The sequence below is a fragment of the Galleria mellonella genome, unplaced genomic scaffold, assembly GCF_026898425.1.
Source record: "Galleria mellonella isolate WM207_F2 unplaced genomic scaffold, CSIRO_AGI_GalMel_v1 utg78, whole genome shotgun sequence".
NCBI classification, from domain to species: Eukaryota; Metazoa; Arthropoda; class Insecta; order Lepidoptera; family Pyralidae; genus Galleria; species Galleria mellonella.
The window spans coordinates 1,103,135-1,123,255 of NW_026442151.1; the positions used below are offsets into that span (position 1 = coordinate 1,103,135).

Here is a 20,121-nt window from a genome sequence, read left to right on the forward strand (position 1 = left end):
CCAAAGAGTATATAATCACTACGTTTTAGAATAAGCTCGATCTAAGTCTATGGACTTAATTATAGATTAAAGTGGTACGGTGATGGTGGTAGAATATTTTTTTTCTACCTACTCATCAATTGTTATTCATTTTAATTTGCAAAGGCAAATATAATAATGAATTCTTCTTCATTATTATGTGTATATAATAATATGTATTTTAAGCGATCAAGATTGTCACTATAGTATGGATTCGGCCTATAATACTATTTTTATCTGTGATGAATTTCGATATCAATTAGATTGTGTATATCTGTGGTTACTTTTACGTCAATCGAGGTTCAAGGTATCGAAGGAGAAATACCTAATTAAATTTAGGAGAAAAAAGTAAATAAATAAAATGTAGTAAATCATCAAACCAAAATAATTTGGGAAACAGATTTTATTAATTCTCTCTAAATTTTAAATTATGTATTAGATTCCGATATACATTAATGTTTCTGTAACAATATTACGTATTGTGTATAAAAATGGTATACGAATCTCTGCCCCGAACGGTTCGGATCCTTTTACTAGGAGAACCAAGTGTAGGAAAAACTTCACTTATTCTTTCTTTAGTGACAGAAGAATTCACTGACCATGTTCCACCGAAAGCGGAAGAGATTACAATACCTGCGGATGTTACACCTGAGCAAGTACCAACTAATATTGTAGATGTTTGTGGTACGTATCTAATAAGTCTGAATCTTTAATTTGAAGCATATTTTTTTATGATTTTTTTTGTAGTGGTTTTTCGTATTCAACATTAGCTAAGTAGCTTATAAAAAATCTTGTTTAAAGCCTTTTTACTATAGTTACATACTTGTAGTAACGAAACATTAGACAAAATCAGGTGTTGCCGGTTAATGATTTATTATCCATATGTGTTTTATTCCACTATATTATATTTGTATGTACCTTGTATATGTATACTATGCATAGTATACATATACATTATCCTATTATCTGTGCAAGTGCTAAAATTTATAGTTACAATTTATATACTCACTGGTTAGCAATACAATATTTTATGAAAATTTGTATTATGATGGATAGTTAGTAATAAAAGAATTTGGTCTTGACTTACTCCTTTAAATATTATACTTATGAAATAGTGTATAGTTTAAATAAGTTGCAATGCTCTCAGATTTAGTAATTAAGCATAATATATGTATTTACAGTTATATGTTTTGTAATATTTTTCAGTTGCAGAACAATCCTTGGAACAAATAGGGGAAGAAATAGAAAAGGCACATGTAATTTGCATCATTTTTTCAGTTGATCGTCAAGAGACACTGAGCAAAATAGCATCATACTGGTTGCCATTTGTAAGAGATAATTGTCCAAATGATTACAGAAAACCTGTTATTCTTGTTGGAAATAAAATAGACTTAATTGATTATTCTGTAATTGATGTGAGTTTTTTTATTTGCACAAATATAAGTATTAGTATGAGTAAAATCATATTTTATAAACCAAAAATATCACTATATTGTAAGTAAAGCATGTGTTTGTTACAGAATATTTGGGACATAGCAGAAGAATATCCAGAAGTGGATAGGTGTATAGAATGCTCTGCAAAAACTCTCACTAATGTATCAGAAATGTTTTATAATGCACAAAAAGCTGTGTTACATCCTATATGTCCAATATATTCTATTGAAGAACAAGAGGTAAAATTTTAAAATTGAAAATAACATTACATATTTCAATAGTCACATTACTTTCTACAATACAGATTACACGTGTTACTAACTTACTGGAGACATCATTATCTTATGATGTTTTCATGTTACATATTTTGTTCATTAATTCTGAATTGATCTTTATTAACCATTTTATATTTCTGAATATTGATTTTTTGTGAAATAATATTCTAATAAAATTTTATTATTGTGAGTCATACTGAATTATAATTGTGGTGACTTTACTCAAATTTAAATTCAGAGATGCCTGACTACTTTCATATTCAATAGAAGCACTTATTGATTTGTGTGATTCACAACTGTGTTGTGAGCAGCAGTGGATGATCCAAGGTTGTCAGATGTGAATTTTTATTTTTACAAAATCATGACTTTTTTTCCAAATCAATATGTTTATCAAAACTTACCTAATCACAAAGTTATATCGTTTCTCATGATGTGACATGTGCCACAATATGAATGATGAAAGATAAAACCCTTCTGTTTTTACTTCTTTATTCATATTTTACTGTATTTATATATCTCTATACAATTTACTACTACCAAAAAAGTAAAAAAATTCTTTAAGAATTTTATTTCTACAAAATTGCAAAAAATACCCAATCTGAAAACATTAGCGCAACCAACATGTTGTTTGGCCCTGCATGCATATGAGTGGCGGCAGTGGCGTTGGTCAGAACAAGTTGGGTATCCCAGAATTTAAAATGTGAGTAAAGCTAACACACAGAGACTATTATCTGTGGTAGTAATAAAAATAAAACAGCCAATAGTCTATTTATTTATCTTTTGATTTATTAAACAAATAAAATTATAGTTGACAGAGAAATGCAAGAAAGCTCTTACAAGAATATTCAAAATTTGTGATTTGGATGGAGATGGACTTTTGGATGATTATGAAGTAACAATATTTCAGCGAAAATGTTTCGATACACCTTTGCAATTACAGGTATTTTTAATTTGCTATTATCAAGGGAGACTTTATACAAAAGTCGTTTGCTTGGACACCTCTGCCCGATTTGTGTTTCTATCGTGAAACAGTTGTTTGAACGGCTTTATTTCAGTTTGAAGGGTGGGATATGGCAGTGAATTTACAGGGTATAGAGGAAAAACACCTTAGTCCTCAGAAATGGCAATGCATGGGGGGTATCATGAGCGAAACAATATACTCTGTTATATATAATGCAAAATAAATTAACATATAAAATAAATTTATTTTCTTAAACTCTTAGATGGGATAAAGCACAAATATTAAAAATGCATTTCATATAATTAATGGACATTCAATTGTCTGTTCTTTTTTGGTTTTAGTAGACTTAATTATTTTTACTATTTGTTGTAGGTTTTAGATGAAGTGAAATCAGTAATTGCCCAGAACATTGCTGGTGGAATTGAAAATGATTGTATAACAGTAAAAGGTTTTATTTTTCTGCACTGTTTATTTATACAAAGAGGAAGAAATGAAACAACATGGACAGTGCTTCGTAAATTTGGATATGATGAAAGTTTAGAGCTAACTCACACTTATTTATATGCCAAGTATGTTTACATTATTATATTGATGCGCCCACGACTTTTTTCATATAGGTTAACATGTCGGATAGCAATAATTTTTTTTAATTTTTATTTTTTTTCGCCAATTTACTCATGGACCTGTAAGTAAGGATAATAATTTAGCCTTACTTATTTTATGTAATTATGAAATTTTCATAGTATGTATATTAAGCTAAATATGGGCCAACACCCATATTTAGTTAAATTACCTATGGCGAAAATTTCTTCACACTCAGTCCGTCCGTTTCTTCATTATATGCAACAAGCGTTTAAAAAAATCTGTATGATAATAATTTCGTTAAAAATGCTCAATTTAAACCTTGTTTTATTTCAGTATAAAAGTACCTGTAGGATGTACCTCTGAATTATCATACAAGGGACAACAATTTTTGACACAGCTTTTTGAAAAATACGACAGAGATAAAGATGGGATGTTAAATCCAACAGAATTGAAAAATGTGTTCTCATATTGCCCACGGATTCCTTGGCACAATTTACGATACACAGTTCCAACAAATGAAAAGGTAAAGTGTATACCTAACATACATTTATTAATAACTAAGTAGTACAAAAATATATTAAATTTACATTTTTCTTCTATAGGGCTATTTAACATTGCAAGGCTGGATGTGTCGATGGACCTTAATGACGTTAATGGATTTGCAAAATACTAGTGCCTATTTAGCCTATTTGGGTTTTAATTTTCTCGAAAATGAAACACAAAAAGCTGCGATTCATAGTAAGTAAACATTGTTTTATTATTTTTCAGTATTCCCTTCCATCTATTTTAGTAGTGTTTGTGTAATAACGGAACAAATATGTAGAGAGACAGATTTTTTTTTAGTTAATGTTTTAGCTTCCATTGCTTTTATTATGACTCCTCATATAAATTTTTCTTAAATATCCTCCTACGTATAGACATCGTCCAATTATGGTTTTATTATATTAGTAAGATAAAGTGGAGTAAGATACCTGTTTAGTAGTTATATGTTAATTGTTGTTACTTTCAGGGAATTTTAGAAAAAAATTACCTATATCTTATAATTATCTATATATATGTCTGACAATACATTCAACATTAAACCGTTCCTATTAATATTATAAATGTGAATATTGGTATTTACTATACTACTTATTTACGCTTAAACACGGCGAAAGGCATACTGTCCTATATCACGTGGGTAAAGCTGCGGTAAACAGGTAGTCTATAGTAGTCAGTAAAATTTATATTTTGCAGTAACACGAGAGAAAAAAGTGGATATTGCCAAAAAACAATCAAGTCGTAACGTATACCAGTGTCACGTCATCGGCCCACGATCGTGTGGCAAGACATCTATTTGTAGAAGTTTTCTCGGTATAGCTCATAAGGTATGTAAACTAAAAATATATCTATTTACACGTAAAGTCCCTTACGAGGTAGACAGATAACGGAGTGTCAAAAGTAAAACCATATTCATACATCTAGCTTTTGTTTCGTTTACTTTTATAACTTGTTCTGGACATACGCACTAGTTCTGATAAATCGTGTCTCTTTCTTGCGTTAAGCATCTCTTTAATCATTATAGGTTAGTTTAGATCGCATTTTTCCATTGCAAGTTTGTAATGTAAATGATATACGAGATTATGTCCTTTTCCCATTTTTATACCGACACAAATCAACTCATTCACGTAATGTATTACGAATGCGGTTAGCCAGCCTTATTCCGTATATCCTGCATAGCCTTAAAATTTTTGTTTTTTTATGCAACTTAGAATGGCAAACAAGCTGACGGTCCACCTGATGGAAAGTGACAACCGTCACCTATAGACATGAGTAGTACTATGGACATAACAGAGTATACTGTTTCGCTTATGCGTTGCCATTCCTGAGGACTAAGGTGTTATGTCTCTGAACCCTTAAATTCACTGCCATGGTAGGAACCCTTCAAACTTCAAACACAGCCATGCAAACACAACTGCTTCACGGTTGAAACACGAATGGCACAAAGGTACCCAAGCAAACGATTTTTCTAGTCTCTGGTTTGGTTGGTTTAGAAATTTAAAAACTACCTAATATCAAGATCAAATAAAACCGACGTAATTTTTAAATATGAAGATCTGAATATAAGTAATTAGTGAAATAAAATAATTTTGTAATTAATTAATTTTATTTTCATTATCTTAATTACGACAGAATCCTAGGATAGACGGCTTTTTCAACAAACTCCAAGAAGTATCACATGTTCAATATATTTTGATTACTCCTTTTTTTAAAAGGATTTATAGTCATAGTAATTTTAGCAAGCTTAAGGTCGTGTTTTTAGAACAATAACAATTTTAAATAATTATATAACATGTATATCTATGCTGTAACATATTAATATAAAGTTATTAAAAATCTACCTATGTATACCTATTACTCCTTACAAATGATACTATAGTACTAATGCTCTATTGTGAAATATTTTTCTGTATTTAGTTAATAACTTTAAAAAATATATTGTAACAGAAAATAAAGCCCCATGCTCACGAACGTGGCGACAGCAACCTAACAGAAAACTGCTGTATAAACACAGTGTTAGTGTACGGGCAGGAGAAATATCTGGTATTAAAGGAGATTCCGATCACTCGAGTATCGGACCCGTTGCAGCCCCATGAGGTGAACTGTGATGTTGCTTGTCTCGTGTATGATGTTGCCGCAACGCGTTCCTTCGAGTATATTGCTAGGATATACATTGTAAGTAATGCTAATCTTATAAGCATCCATTATATTTACTATTTTTATCAATTTATTAATTTACATCATCTTCATCTTTCTACCCTTATCCCAATCATTTGGGGTCGGTGTAATATGATTTTATCCATATTACAAAAAGATTTGGTTTTTAGTTTTACGACCCCTCACCTGCCTGACGTCAACCCTCTTTGGGAATTAATTTACATGTAAATTTGATTATTAGTAATGTGGACTACAAGTGGAGTATATTGTTAACAATGAGAATAACAATGGTTGTCCTGCCAGGGTTGACAGGACGACCTCCATGTGGTCCCCCTGGAAACCATTGTGCTGAATTCTAGAATTTCATTACGATAGACTAACTGTCTTTACATTCTCATCTATCATACCTCACTGGTGCCGCACCAGCGTATACCGTTAGCGCAGGCGAGGTTACCATTCCATTATCATCCATTAAAAAAACCATACCTATGAAGAAATTATAATACTGTCTGTTTATTATCTTCGTTAATTTTCTTGAAATTTGTTTGGATACAATAACTCACAATTAGCATATTAGTATTAGGTCAAAGTGATATGAGTGATGCATCGGAAAGTGCCAAATTTTAATTTGATCCGTTCATTCAACGATTTGATTATTCATCAATTTTTTTCTTAATACCCTACACAATGTTTACTTATATGTATTTCTTTTGTAGAAATATTTCGCAGAGAGTCACATTCCTGTGCTAATAGTGGGCACGAAAGGCGATGCGTTAATCGCTCGCCAGGAGTACATGTTGCAGCCAGAAGTTTTCTGCAATAAGTATCAATTACTCGCGCCTCAATTTTTCAACATTAAAGAAAATAAACACGATGTGTTTATCAAACTAGCGACCATGGCCGCATTTCCGTAAGTATAGTATTTCTATTAAAAATGATATAAACATAAAAAAACGAATTAGCATATTTTTAAAAGTTGTGACTTTATTCTCATATCTTTATTTAGATTGAAAATTACCTATTCAAAATAGAAATCGGTAGTTCCAATACGAAAAGTTGTTAAATAGTTATTTTTTAAGAATTTGGAATCTTAATGGGCACCACAGAATATCAGCGCTGTAACAATTAAATTGCTGCAGCACATGCTGAGTGGTGACCACGTTGGCAATAATAAATGTAAAGTTTTTTTTTATTTATAATGTATGTAACTTTTTGTTGTTGTCAATAAATGTTTTCTTTCTTTCTTTCTAATATTTTTTACTTTTGTTAATATAAAACGAGGCAAAAGTTTTATCAAGATCGAAAAATTGACACTGATTTCTTAACAATTGTAGCTTGCTTAAAATACTGTTATTTTAATTGTCTTTGTCAGTCAATTTCAAGCTGCTTGGATTTTATTCAGCAAGCACAGGTGAGTGAGCACGTCTTTATATATAATAGTACGATAGCACTGAATAGAGAAGTTCCGAATAGCAGTTCTAAATAGAAAAGTTCCATATAGAATGTGTCAGGCCTGATCTAATAAGTTATACTGAGTGTGCACTTTCTGCAATGCCAATAAATCACTGGTCATCTAGAGGATCGTTAGATCATATAAACGATAATTACTCATTATTATCAAATATTTATAAACCTGCCCTGACTTGGCAAAAGTTTACGCCCTACCGGGACAATTTTTTCTTATCGAAATAGAAATTATCATATCACTCAATTTGGAGAAAAACAATACACCTTTCAAAATTTCATAAATTCAGTTAAGCAGTTTCAGACATTAGCATAAACCTAACAGAAAAAGAAACCAATTTTTGTTATAAATATAATATTCACTATATAAAATTTATATTTATGTGTATATTAAAGGCATCATTCAATTTTATTATACCTCACTTAAAAAAAAAATAAAAAATAAAAATTAGGTTATTTGAAATTCAGATGAAAAATATTTATATTAGTGTACGGTCACCATTGTTCACAGTGGTACACTGTAATAAATTTGTTTACTCAACCAAATTTGTCATAGATTTAGTCAACTTTGTTCACTCTTTGGTATATTTTGTGATGATTTTGTTTGTTAAAGTTAAAACTTGTAAAAATATTTGATAATACTTAGTTTAGAAATGGGAAATAGAACTAATTGAATGAAACAAAATCAGTTAATTGCTACTATTCTTGAATAACACTAATTGGGCCATAGTGCATTTGTATTCTTTATCGTAGATATCCGCGTATACTGTAGATATCCGCGATATATATTAATATAAACTTTATTCCCAGTTTCTCGACCCTCTTATGTCGTATACTACAAAGAGGTTGCGATAGCCGAAAATTGCTCGATATTTAGTATCAAACTTGGCTTTTGTATTATTAAAAAATGATAAGCAACTTGTGCTGCCTCTTTAGAGTGATATAGAAACTAAAATTATTATAAATTACTTCTTTTTTTACTTGTTCGCAAATTGCGTTGTTTATGGGAGAAAAGTTCATTTAATCCATCCTACTAGATATTAGGAAGCAAGCATATAATGTTTGTTGTTATAGTGAATCATCCTCCAGATTCGTATTAAATTTGTTAACTTGTTATTTGTTAAATTTGTTTATCATTTTTATTGATAAATCTAATTATAATGCCCAAAATTATAAATGTATAAAATATGCATATTGCAGACACTTGAAGCACTTCGCGAGTATGACTGGCGAGAACTCTTCATGGTGGAAGGCGGGCATTGGTGTCGCTGCAGCCACGGTGATGGGTTTCCTCATCATCAAAATTTTCAGCTTCCAGAGACGTTAAACTCTCATTACCGCTACTGTATATAAACTGGTTGTATTAAAATAGTATTAATTCTCAATAATTTAAAGGGAATAGTTACAAGGGAAGTAGTGAAGAAAAATAGTAATATAGACCAAAGAGATATGATGAAATGGATAGTTACATGATTTGTTTTAGTTTTAAATAAAGTACATTAATTTTATGTTTTCGTTTTATTAACTATAGAATACTCCTATTGCGGCTGTTACTGTTAAGAGAATTCACGGATCATTATCCTCATACCAGCCTTTAACTGTCCACTGCTGATCATAAGCCTCCCCTTTAGGGGGTTTTACCAGTAGTTGCTATGCTTGGCAGGCGGATTGGCAATCGTTGTAGGCTCTAGAGATGTTTTAAGAGGGATGCAGCTGCCCATTCCTCGCATATTACGATACCCACGTGAAAAGAAGGGGTGGCCTATTCTATACCGGGACCACATGGACGTAAATACATATACTTAATATTTGAATTGGCATATAATTTTACGGGATGAGAGGTGAGGTATAATGTAATCTCAGTTTACATATTGCTGAAAGCATTAGTCGAATTTTGATGGTAGGTACGGACCACCCGGTCCATTTTTCCATAAATAGGCTTATGCTTATTTAAAAACCGTTTGAGAAAATGTATTATTACGCATTACAATGTCTTCAGTATGACCGCAGAGCAAGTAATTCCTACGTTTTATAACAAGTTACCAAGACATACATATTTGACATAGACAATATTTAAAAAAAAAGAATTTCTACTCAATAACAACACTATATATTCGAGTCTTAGGATAAAATATAGACCAAATTTTTATTTGTATTTGTAATGTTATTTTTATTTCATTTTATAATGGATAATTATTGTTAAGATAACTTGCACACTGATGTCGAGCAGATTATACAAGGACTAATATTTTTGAGTACCATCTTTGTAATACTTATATTCTGCAAATAAAGTAATTGATTTATTGAATGATTCTTTTAAAAGCGAACTTCTAGTCTTCAAGTTACCTTAACTTCGCAAGTGCGATCGTCTGCCAGCGCTATCAGCATCTGCTGGTAGTGCCATCTACTGAAATTGGTGCGCAAATCCGCCTTTTTTGATACACTCAAGGTAAAACAGCGGCAGTTGCAATAAATATCATCTGTTGATCAGTGCTTTACGCTGTTAAGATACAAAAAAGTCGCTGGGCTTTTTCAAGTAAAATACCGGCCATGAAATAAGTAAAATTTCGGGAATGTGTAAATATATTTTTAGAATTACTGCACTGAAAAATATTTGCCAGCTGTAGCTTGCGGCTTTGCTCGCATAAACTAATAAGTATATGAACTATCCTCTGTGCTATGTTAAGATGTAACCTGTGGTTCAAATTTCGTTAGTTTTTAGGTGAGAGTAATAAACCATCCATCCGTTCTTACAAACTTTTATAATATTAATAGAATTCTTGGGTTTTGTTAGTTATTTAAAGTGTTCACAGGAAATATTAACTTGTTCTTGATCAACACTTATAGAATCATAATGCTTCAATTAGCAATAATCCTATGGTGATATATTTTCAGCTGTTTGAAATTTTTTTCTTTCAATTGTTCACACCATTGACTGTCAATAAATCAAAGATATCTCGTCTTTATTAGTCGTGTATTCGGTAAAAAAAATATTTAAAATTATGAATATACGGTTTAGGATACCTATTTTGAATATTCAAAAGCCAAACCAAATATTGTTTTATGATATTTATTTCAATTGCATATCACTTATTCTAATAAATCATTACATTATTGGTCTTAATGTCAAAAATTTAACTATAAAGTAGGCATTTTCATATTGTGAACTCAGAACAATCACACAACCTAATCGAAACACTCGCCATAACTTAATAGTAAAATTATGAATGAAATGTCATATTGAAGGTAGACGAATACACAGTATTTTTCTACATATTTTACCCATAATTATATCTACATACAGATTATGAATACAATATGTTAATTACACATTTATTGAAATTGTTGAAGAAATAACTTCAAAAAGAGATGGAACTTTCTACTTTTGGACGAGATTATAAATCTATATTCTAAATTTATTCCTATAGTCTATTGCAATACTTTTTTTTATATAGAAATATGACATGTGTTAATGTCGTTTAATTAAAAACTTATTATTATAACTAAATTAATTCAAAGTCAGTCATACACAAGTACAGTTATTAACCACAAATTTACATTATAATAAAGTTAATATGGTCTTTGGCGGTCTCTTCCACTGGAACAAAGAAAAATAACTGATTTAATAAAGAGAGCATTACGTAAGAAATAATAAGAATAAAGTAAAGAAATTACAAAAGAAATGTGGGAAAGGTATAGCTTATTGCTGCATTGTGTAATACTATGACCATTGGGTGTTGAATAGTGACGGCCGATATTTTGATACTTAAAAAAATTTGTATTGAGATTATTTAAGCGTACAGAGAATAAAGCAAATTTTTAACTATCATATATACCAGGCTCGTTATTATGAAAACAAAAATGACTTTTTATTAATTAAAAATGGCGATAAATGATGAATATTTAATTGTAATATTTACCCGCTATCATTCCTCATAGCGCCACCACCGCTGCTGCCGCGATCGCCACCACCGCCGTAACTGCGTCGGTCGCCACCTCTATCAGGGCCACGGTCCCCGCCGCCTCCGCCGCGACCACCCCAACCTCCACTGCCACCGCCGCCGCCTCGTCCGCGTCCTCCACGACCACCGCCGCCCCCTCCACGACCGCCACCACCAGGAGCACCACCACCGCCGCCTGGTTTCTCTTCATTGCATCTATTGCATGCTTTTCTCCATGAGAAATTGGTATTGCCGCAGCTAGGATTGGGACATCTCCAGTCACCCTCACGATTACCAGATGGTGGACCGCCACTACCACCACCGCCGCCGCTGCCGCCACCGCCGCCGCCGCCGCCACCACCTCCGCGACCTCTGCCGCCTCCGCCTCCTCCACGACCGCCACGGAAGCCACCACCGCCGCCTCCTTTACCACCGCCCCATGTATTTTGGCGTTGTGCAAGTGAAACTTTTATAGTAGCTCCATTAAAATCTTTTCCATCAAACCACTGTATCGCTGAACTCGCTGCGTTTGAATCTTCATATGTAACAGTAGCTTCTCCTTTCGGCTGTCCTGTAGCTTTGTCTTTATACATCCATACTTTTGGCCTCTGTGTTTTCTTATCGGTCTAAAAGTATATAAATAAATAAAATAAATGTATGTGAATTTTTATATCATTAATAAATATGCTATCTAATGGAATATGGTTTACCTTAATTATACCGATAGAGCCAAAATGCTGACACAGTTCTTCTTCCGTAGTAGAGGGATCCATGCCTTGGATAAATACTGTATCTTCTTGTGTTATCATATCACCCCCGCCTCGATCTCCCCCATAGCCACCACCGCCGCCACCTAAATATAAACATCTTTTAGTAATGAAAATTGACAAATAATAGTAGAAATCTAATATCCAACTATGCATTCTACGGTAGTTTTTTTTTATTTATTTAAAAATTTTAACATAATGTGTCATGGAATACCTAATGTTTCAAACCACTCCAACAAAAAACTATAGGACCATGTACACCGTTTACTGATGTAAATGTGAATTTCATAAAGCATTTAGCGCAATATTTACCACATTGTAATTTATTTAAACCTTAACAAAAACAAAATCTATAGCAGCTAAATTATTAATAATAATTTACTAAATATACTGCATATAAGTTATATTATATTTCTTCAAGATATAAATCATAAAATAACCTACAGTTGAATCAAAATAATACTCCATTTATATTAAATAGAGTATTATTTCCATTCGATTTAATATTAAATCGGTTTTATGCAAAATGTATGCTTATATGTCGAGCATTATCATAATATACAGGCTTCATATGGGATTTCTCACTACAATCCTCTGAAACAGTGTCTATTTGTGATATTTTAATGACAATTTTTAAGAGAAATATTTCATTCTTGACCGCTACGTGGAATGGTGGTAGCTGATACCATGATATTCATCGGCATGCTTTCTAATAATAATTAGTGTATTGTGTGCATATAATTTTTTATTTGTCTTAATAGTGTAAATAGTCATGTTTTCTTACATATGTGTGTGTGTGTTTTTATACAATAAAGATTTGCTCATATATGATATCTATCTTTTTTTACCTAGACGATAGAGGATGTAGTGATTTCCCTGTAAATCTGTATACACAATTATGAAAACCATTTTAATAACGATTGCTACACTCAATGTTTCTACAGATATGCAGATTTTCTTTATATTTTGTAAGTACTTCCCTTGGTTTCGCTTTTACCTTTCCTAATAAATAGATAATCATTATCCGCCAGCGTACGCATTTTATACTTATTTTATCCAACTGCACGCAATGAGAACCATTATAAAACATCATAAATATAAACACTAATATCATTAAATCATACTACCCAATTATATACGTTTTGAGTAACACTTATAACCAAACCACAGGGCTGCCAAATAAAATTATATACAGTGTTTCTGGTACCATACGAGCCAATATTCAAGAAGTTTATATTCATGAAATTAAGACATTAAGATATAATGCCTAATACTAAACTTACACCTATTATTTGTCAATTATAAAAACAAAGTAAATATTTGCATACCATATTAATTTATACCACAATTTTCTTCATATCGCTATATGTAGATAAAAAAATAAGTCATCATGAGTACAATCAACCTGATACCGAGACTCAGTACCAGTTACTCTGTATATTTGTCAAATTGTCACGTACTCTGACAATTGTAGCCTACTAACACTTAACAAGACTGCTGACAACATAAATTTTTGTAACCACTCTATAAATAATCACTCAATTGTCTTCACTGTAAAGATGCCATTCACAGGTTGGTATGTCTATTAGTAAATTATTTGATCCTTTTGTTTAACCATTATTACCAGGAAAATCTTCTTTTTTGGTCAGTATATCGTTAATATTAGCAACCTTCAACATTAGGTAGATAAATGCATATTCTTACGACGAATCCTCTTCTAGGTTTCCCCTTTTACCAGTATATTATTACTAAAGTATAACAATCCACTAGCATAACGATACCATTTAGTTAACTTGAACACTAAATAATTACATACCACATAGTAAAAATATTATTACAATTTGTGACACAGGACTTTGTTAAGTACACATATTATATTTACATATAAAAACACTACATTATATATGTATGTAACTCCTGTCGTGTTATTAATTGTATACCTTTCTCACGTCTGTGAAACCTACAATAAAGATATATACCTAGAATACTGTAATACTGAAGTGAAACACTGAATTCATAGGTATAATTTTGTCAACAGCCTAGCAGTGATATTGTCTAGAGGACCCCTAACATAATTTACCAAATATATTTTGGCAGCCCTTAAGTAAGATGAAATTAAAAATATGACAACAGCACCATTCGCTCATCGCGAGGAGCTTTACCTTTATTAAAACCACCCCCCCTGCCGCCGCCACTAAAACAATAAGAACAGCGTTTAGTATACTGGGCAGGCTGGGGGACACACTGTACGCAGCACGTTGATTGTTTCACAACTAGGTACACCTTATCAAGTGACCTTAGTCCTTAGTGTTGAATCCTTTTCATTACCATTACGCAAATACCTTGACACCTTGAAAATCTTAGAACATTTGTAGTTGGTAGTTATTAATCCACACATATTTTAACATGCATGCTAACAATAGTAGTGTAGCATTACGTATAGGTAACATAATTTAACCTTGCAACAATTATTGAAAAAGTGTTCATCGATTTGTAATAATAGTGTAAAATTAATCATTAGAAAAAATAATAAGTAGTTTACTGACAGCTATGTTATAACAGAACAGTCTGTTATAACTTTGGTGAGAGCTTGACACTATAAAATGTAGACAGAAACTTACTAATATTTTAATACCAAGTGATAGATAATTTAATATTTTAAATATGCATATTATTAATGTTAACCGATTCTATTGTGATTATGCATTAAACATGTCCGAGAGATTGTATGTTTTGTGATGTCACACTTTTTCAAAACAATAAAATATGAACTTTATATTGTATTACTTCCCGCGTCAATTTCCAAATTCAAGCTTGTTTAATATCTATTTATATTTCTAGCAAAGCAATGAAAATATGTTTCAATAATACAATAAAATTTATAGAACTTTTGCAAGAAGTATATACATATAATTCATAACTTATTTTCAAATAGACCACATAAATGTACAAATAAAAAAAATACCGTTGATGAAAAATAGTGTATGATATTTTCTCCTCATAATTATTAACAAGCTGAAATTCATTTTAGGCACCTATTACTAGTAAGATTTATTTTTAACACCTAAAATAGTCGTGAAATTTAGTCCTACATATAAGAAAGGAACTCCTCACAGGCAATACTTATACGAGTATGATAAATTTATTACTGAATATTCATAATAGCCAAGGAAATCTGATAATTGACTAATTTAAATCCGAAAAATGAAGCGGCCGTACCTGGATCCATAGAAGTTGTATAGATACTAAAATGAAACGGGTATGATGCATAATTAAAAATATTAAGGAGTAGGTTTTCAATTCGCTTATTTGTGTTGAGGTAAAAAATCAACGATAAAAAAATATATAAAACGCGTAAACGATATCAAATCCTTGGCATACGTTTTTCTCCGTGAAAATATAGTGGAATTATATTGCATTACCATACCATACCAGCCGTTAACCATCCACCGCTGAACATAAGTCTCCCTCTATTGAGAGTTTTTGCCAGTAATTGCCACACTTGGCAGGTGAGTTGGCAACTGCAGTTAGACTTTGGAGATATTTTAAGAGGGATGCCCATCCCTCGACCATTAAGTTAATTTAGCCGTTTTTATGACACGGGAAAGGATAAGTTCTCCAATAAACCTTTCTTAGTTATTGAGGGCTTATTGAGTGTTTATAAATAAAGCTCTGTTATAAACGTTCAGTAGTGTTATTTGCCGCGGGTTTATCAGCCGTCCCTAGTATGTGCCGCGAATAAGGGATCCTTTTTTACACTTGGAATGGCAAACACATTTACAAAACCACCAGACGAAAAGTTGAAACCTATTAACATCATGAACATGATAGAACATATTGTGCCATCTATATTCATACCATTTTTGAAGATTAAGGTGACCCATGTCTAACTTTGCGTACGACTTTTCTATTTTTACTAAAAAAGTACTGTATTCAATTTCATCTACTTCTTGCTAAGGTAGTTTCTTTCGAGTAAATTTAATTCTATGCTGGTCGCCTTATAAATAGTTTATTGTTTAACGATCAAGAATTTTAAATTATTAATAAACAGTATTAATCTCTATACAATATGTTGTTTCAACTTTTAGAATCTTATTTAAATACTATATTTTACAAACCAGTTTAAACTTATTTTATTTTATAACTAAAGATTGCCGAGTGAGGAGATTTCCTTAAACCAAACATGACATTACAGGGAATAAAAAAAGAAATTCTTAGTTTAACCTTGATTAGAAAATTCTGTAACAGCATAATGGTATGAGAAATATTAACATTTTATTTAAATTGAGGATAAGGAAAAATTCCAAAATATGTAACCATTTAAAATGTTGCAATGTATACGAGGATGGAAAATTTATGACAGTTTTGACTTAGTTTTATGACAGGATGAATGTTCTCAAAAATAGAATACCTAATAGGTACAAATTTACGTAGAACTTGTTTTCCACGTAACTCGCAGGCCTACTCTTGTATTTAATATCGAGAGCAATCCAATTTATTGCCAATAACAATTTTGTACTACACTCATGAAACAACAATTAAGAATTACGTTAGAATGGGGATTGATTTGCTATAGTTTGCATTATACCATTTATACCAATAAGCATCTATCTGAACAATATGGAATTATTATGTTGCTAGTATTGCGATTCGAGAGTGCAAAACTTGAAAGTGTCAATTCTATGATCGATCTGTTATGGTATCTCGTACATGTGAAAAACAGCCTTACTCACTATATTCCCATTGACATGCGTTTGCTGATATGTAGGTATATGCGTAAATGTTCAGTTCAGGTTATGATCCATATGTGTAACTATTTTCTTAATAATTCATTCAGCCATTTGATTGTAATCGAGTAACAAATATCTTCACAAACTTTATGTTTAGAATATTAGTATCATTTTTGAAAGTTATACCATTTACACACGAACAAATATCACCTCTTTAAAACTTTATATTTGAAGAAAATAATTCATAAAATGAATTATCTTCTTATATATATATATACACACACACAATGTGTTACAGGTGCAACCTAGCACTACAACCAGAAACCATGGCTGATTAAAGCCAGACCAAAAATAATACATTATTTAATGTAAACAAACTAAAATTCAGGATAGTATTCATGAACAATAATCAGAATTATATATTAATAATATATTTAAGTGTATATTTATTAAAAATGCTTGTACAATTTCTATTACTGTATTTCAGTTTGTTGTACAGACCTTTTTTGTTACTGTTTCCTACACAGTTTCATCCAATGGGCATGTCTAGATAGAGCAATACATCTGATTTTATTTGAAGCATTCAAAGCTATGTATACTGAAGAACCATGTGCCACCTAATAGACAATAATGTAATGATCATACCACAAACTGAATTTCAAATAATCAAAATTCATCAAATAATACCCATTAACACATCAGTGAAAGGCAGTCTGCTCACTAATGAAGATATTAGTCTACAATAAACAACATAATCAACAGAATTCCCACACAGGTAGTTTAATATAGGTGTATTTTTCCTAATCCTAAAAATTAGCATGTAATTACTATATCTGTATCTCTGTATAGTATGTAGTAAAATATTTTTTTATTCTTTTTATAATTAAAAAAAATATATATTTCTCTAAATAAAGCCCAACCTACATACAAACTGTAGACTAAACTAATTTTTCTGCAATTATATTATTATAAACAGTCAAAAATTTGCATTGTTTAATATTAGCCTAAGATCTTACTTGACTTCTGCCAGTATAAAACTTTTTAATGAAACTTTGTTTAAATGAAAAAATAATCTAAAATATACCCAAATTTAAATAATATATACAAGCATATGTATATATATATATATATATATATATATATATATATATATATATATATATAAGTTAAAAATTGAAAAAATTGCTGGAAGCCAGAAACTGTGCATAATATTTATTGAGTTAAAATGTATAAAAATGTCCACCTTTAAACAAAGGTATTGACTGATAATTGATTTTATATTAGCATATTTGCCAAAAAGAAGAATGTTTCATATATTTCTAAAAGTTAAATATTACTTCACTTCTGTAATGTAGAATAAAAATATAAAACAAAAATCTATATACATAGATATTTTATCTTTTTGATCAATTTATTTTGTTTGCTCGTAAAAAAAATATATAATATTTTTTATTAATGCAATTTTTTATGCTAACAGTGTTCACTTGTAACTATTTTTATGGGCAACTAAATGTTACCATATATTGAAAAGAATAAATTTTTGTTTAGCATAATCAAATCAAAAAGGACAATAAATTTAACAAAATTATTAACTATTATTATCTGGTGACCCTAAGTTGCAGTTAATTAACAGCAGGCAACCTTGGTGCATTCTATTTTCACTCTTTCATTTAAACAAAGTTTTATTAAAAAGTCTTAGAGCTGCAGACATCAGCAGCAGGATCATGGGCTAAGTAGTTTATATTATTTAAAATAATACCTCTTTACAAAAAAAATATTTAATACCAATTAGGTAGGTAAGTACTAAACTCATACCAAAATTATACATTATTTTAAGCATATATAAAAATTATTAAAAATTTTGAATAAAAATAAATATTGTATTTTTTACATTAGTAGAAATTGTATTCATATACATTATAGAGTTTAGAGAACATACAATATATACCATGAAATGCTGTAAATACTATTTAGGTTATATTGTGTAGCTGTAACTATTTAAATAATGAAAATTAATAATTAATCAAGGTTCTACTATAGAATCTATAATGTTACAAAAGATATTATGAAAAGTTACTCACCCATATCCACCATCTCTATTTCCTCCATCTCTATTGTAGCCTCCTCTATCGGCTCCATAATTGGATCCACCTCTATCTCCCCCATAACTGGATCCTCCACGGTCACTCCCATAATTTGAGCCTCCACGGTCACTGCCATAGCCAGATCCTCCACGATCACTGCCATAGTTGGAGCCCCCACGTTCACCCCCACTGTAATTGCTGCTACTACGGTCACTAGAGCCACCGCTTGCATTATAGTTATTACCATTATTACGGTCATATCCACTACTGCCATAATTGGAATTGTAGCTCTGACCATAATTGCTGGGTTGGCTATTTCCATATGAGTTACCACCTAAAACATAAAAAATGGCTAACTATATTTAAGAACTCGCAAAGAAATACTTGGATGCAAATTCAAGCATGTAAAATGCAATTTCACCTATTAGGTACAGTAGATGTAAATATATCAGTGACAGATAAAACTAAGAGTATTCGCCGACCAAAAAATTATATATGTAGATTCAATGGTTTAACGCTAGTAAAACGTGGTAAAAATCTTACCGGAACTTGGCTGGTTATTCCAGTCTTGACCCGTGTTTTGGGTACCATAGTTATTTTGGCTGTATGATTGTCCAGATCCATAATTATTAGCATTATCTTCAGAAGCTAACTGCGGAGGTGGCATGGAATACTGAGCTTGAGAGTAGCCGCTACTGCCATAGTCACCCGAGGCATACGCTGATATTAATAAATAAAATGCTTCAGTAGTTATACTCAGGTTTTCTAAATATTTATCATAATTAAAAATATATACTTACGATCCCCCATTTCTGCTTAAAAATGTATTGAAGCAAAACTAAATTACGCCACGCAAAAGTGGATCAGAAAAAGAGAGGCGCACGACAAAAAAAAGTGACACAGCGACAAAACGGAAAAGGAAACTGCCCAAGAGACGCACAATATGGCGACAATATCATAGACATTTTAAATTTTTTTTATTGACCATAGACGATCAAAGCTTACACCAAGTCTGTCGTAACAAGACTTTTTTGGCAATCGGTCATTTTTACAACCATTTCTGCCAGCGCCAGCGTCATTTACAAGTAATAATTATTACGTGGACATGATAATTATATTCAACAACTAATCTAACTTTGGGCTATTGGGTATAAAAAAACTGACA

General features: G+C 31.2%; 2 protein-coding genes across 5 annotated transcripts; one reads left to right on the forward strand and one right to left on the reverse strand.

Annotated features, from left to right (window-relative positions):
• The first annotated feature begins 294 nt into the window (after nucleotides 1-294).
• On the forward strand, nucleotides 295-8,942 carry LOC113517487 (mitochondrial Rho GTPase). Of its 2 annotated transcripts, XM_031912284.2 has the most exons (12): nucleotides 295-702; nucleotides 1,225-1,433; nucleotides 1,539-1,691; nucleotides 2,536-2,667; nucleotides 3,061-3,257; nucleotides 3,607-3,796; nucleotides 3,876-4,011; nucleotides 4,510-4,640; nucleotides 5,761-5,988; nucleotides 6,687-6,880; nucleotides 7,343-7,381; nucleotides 8,635-8,942. In XM_031912284.2, the coding sequence occupies exons 1-12, from the start codon at nucleotides 510-512 to the stop codon at nucleotides 8,759-8,761; spliced, it is 1,929 nt and encodes a 642-aa protein (XP_031768144.1). In that variant the 5' UTR covers nucleotides 295-509; the 3' UTR covers nucleotides 8,762-8,942. The 2 variants fall into 2 exon arrangements, with proteins under 2 accessions (XP_031768144.1, XP_026757964.1); XM_026902163.3 differs by lacking the exon at nucleotides 7,343-7,381 and having other exon boundaries at nucleotides 296-702.
• A 1,546-nt stretch (nucleotides 8,943-10,488) lies between these two features.
• Nucleotides 10,489-19,911, reverse strand: LOC113517299 (RNA-binding protein cabeza). 3 transcript variants are annotated; one of them, XM_026901945.3, is made up of 7 exons: nucleotides 19,757-19,911; nucleotides 19,500-19,676; nucleotides 18,954-19,290; nucleotides 14,305-14,336; nucleotides 12,086-12,228; nucleotides 11,355-12,001; nucleotides 10,489-11,032 (listed from the first exon to the last, which is right to left on the reverse strand). In XM_026901945.3, the coding sequence occupies exons 1-7, from the start codon at nucleotides 19,764-19,766 to the stop codon at nucleotides 11,005-11,007; spliced, it is 1,374 nt and encodes a 457-aa protein (XP_026757746.2). In that variant the 5' UTR covers nucleotides 19,767-19,911; the 3' UTR covers nucleotides 10,489-11,004. The 3 variants fall into 3 exon arrangements, with proteins under 3 accessions (XP_026757746.2, XP_052757602.1, XP_026757747.2); XM_052901642.1 differs by having other exon boundaries at nucleotides 12,086-12,217; nucleotides 14,303-14,336; XM_026901946.3 differs by lacking the exons at nucleotides 14,305-14,336; nucleotides 19,500-19,676; nucleotides 19,757-19,911.
• Nucleotides 19,912-20,121: the final 210 nt, after the last annotated feature.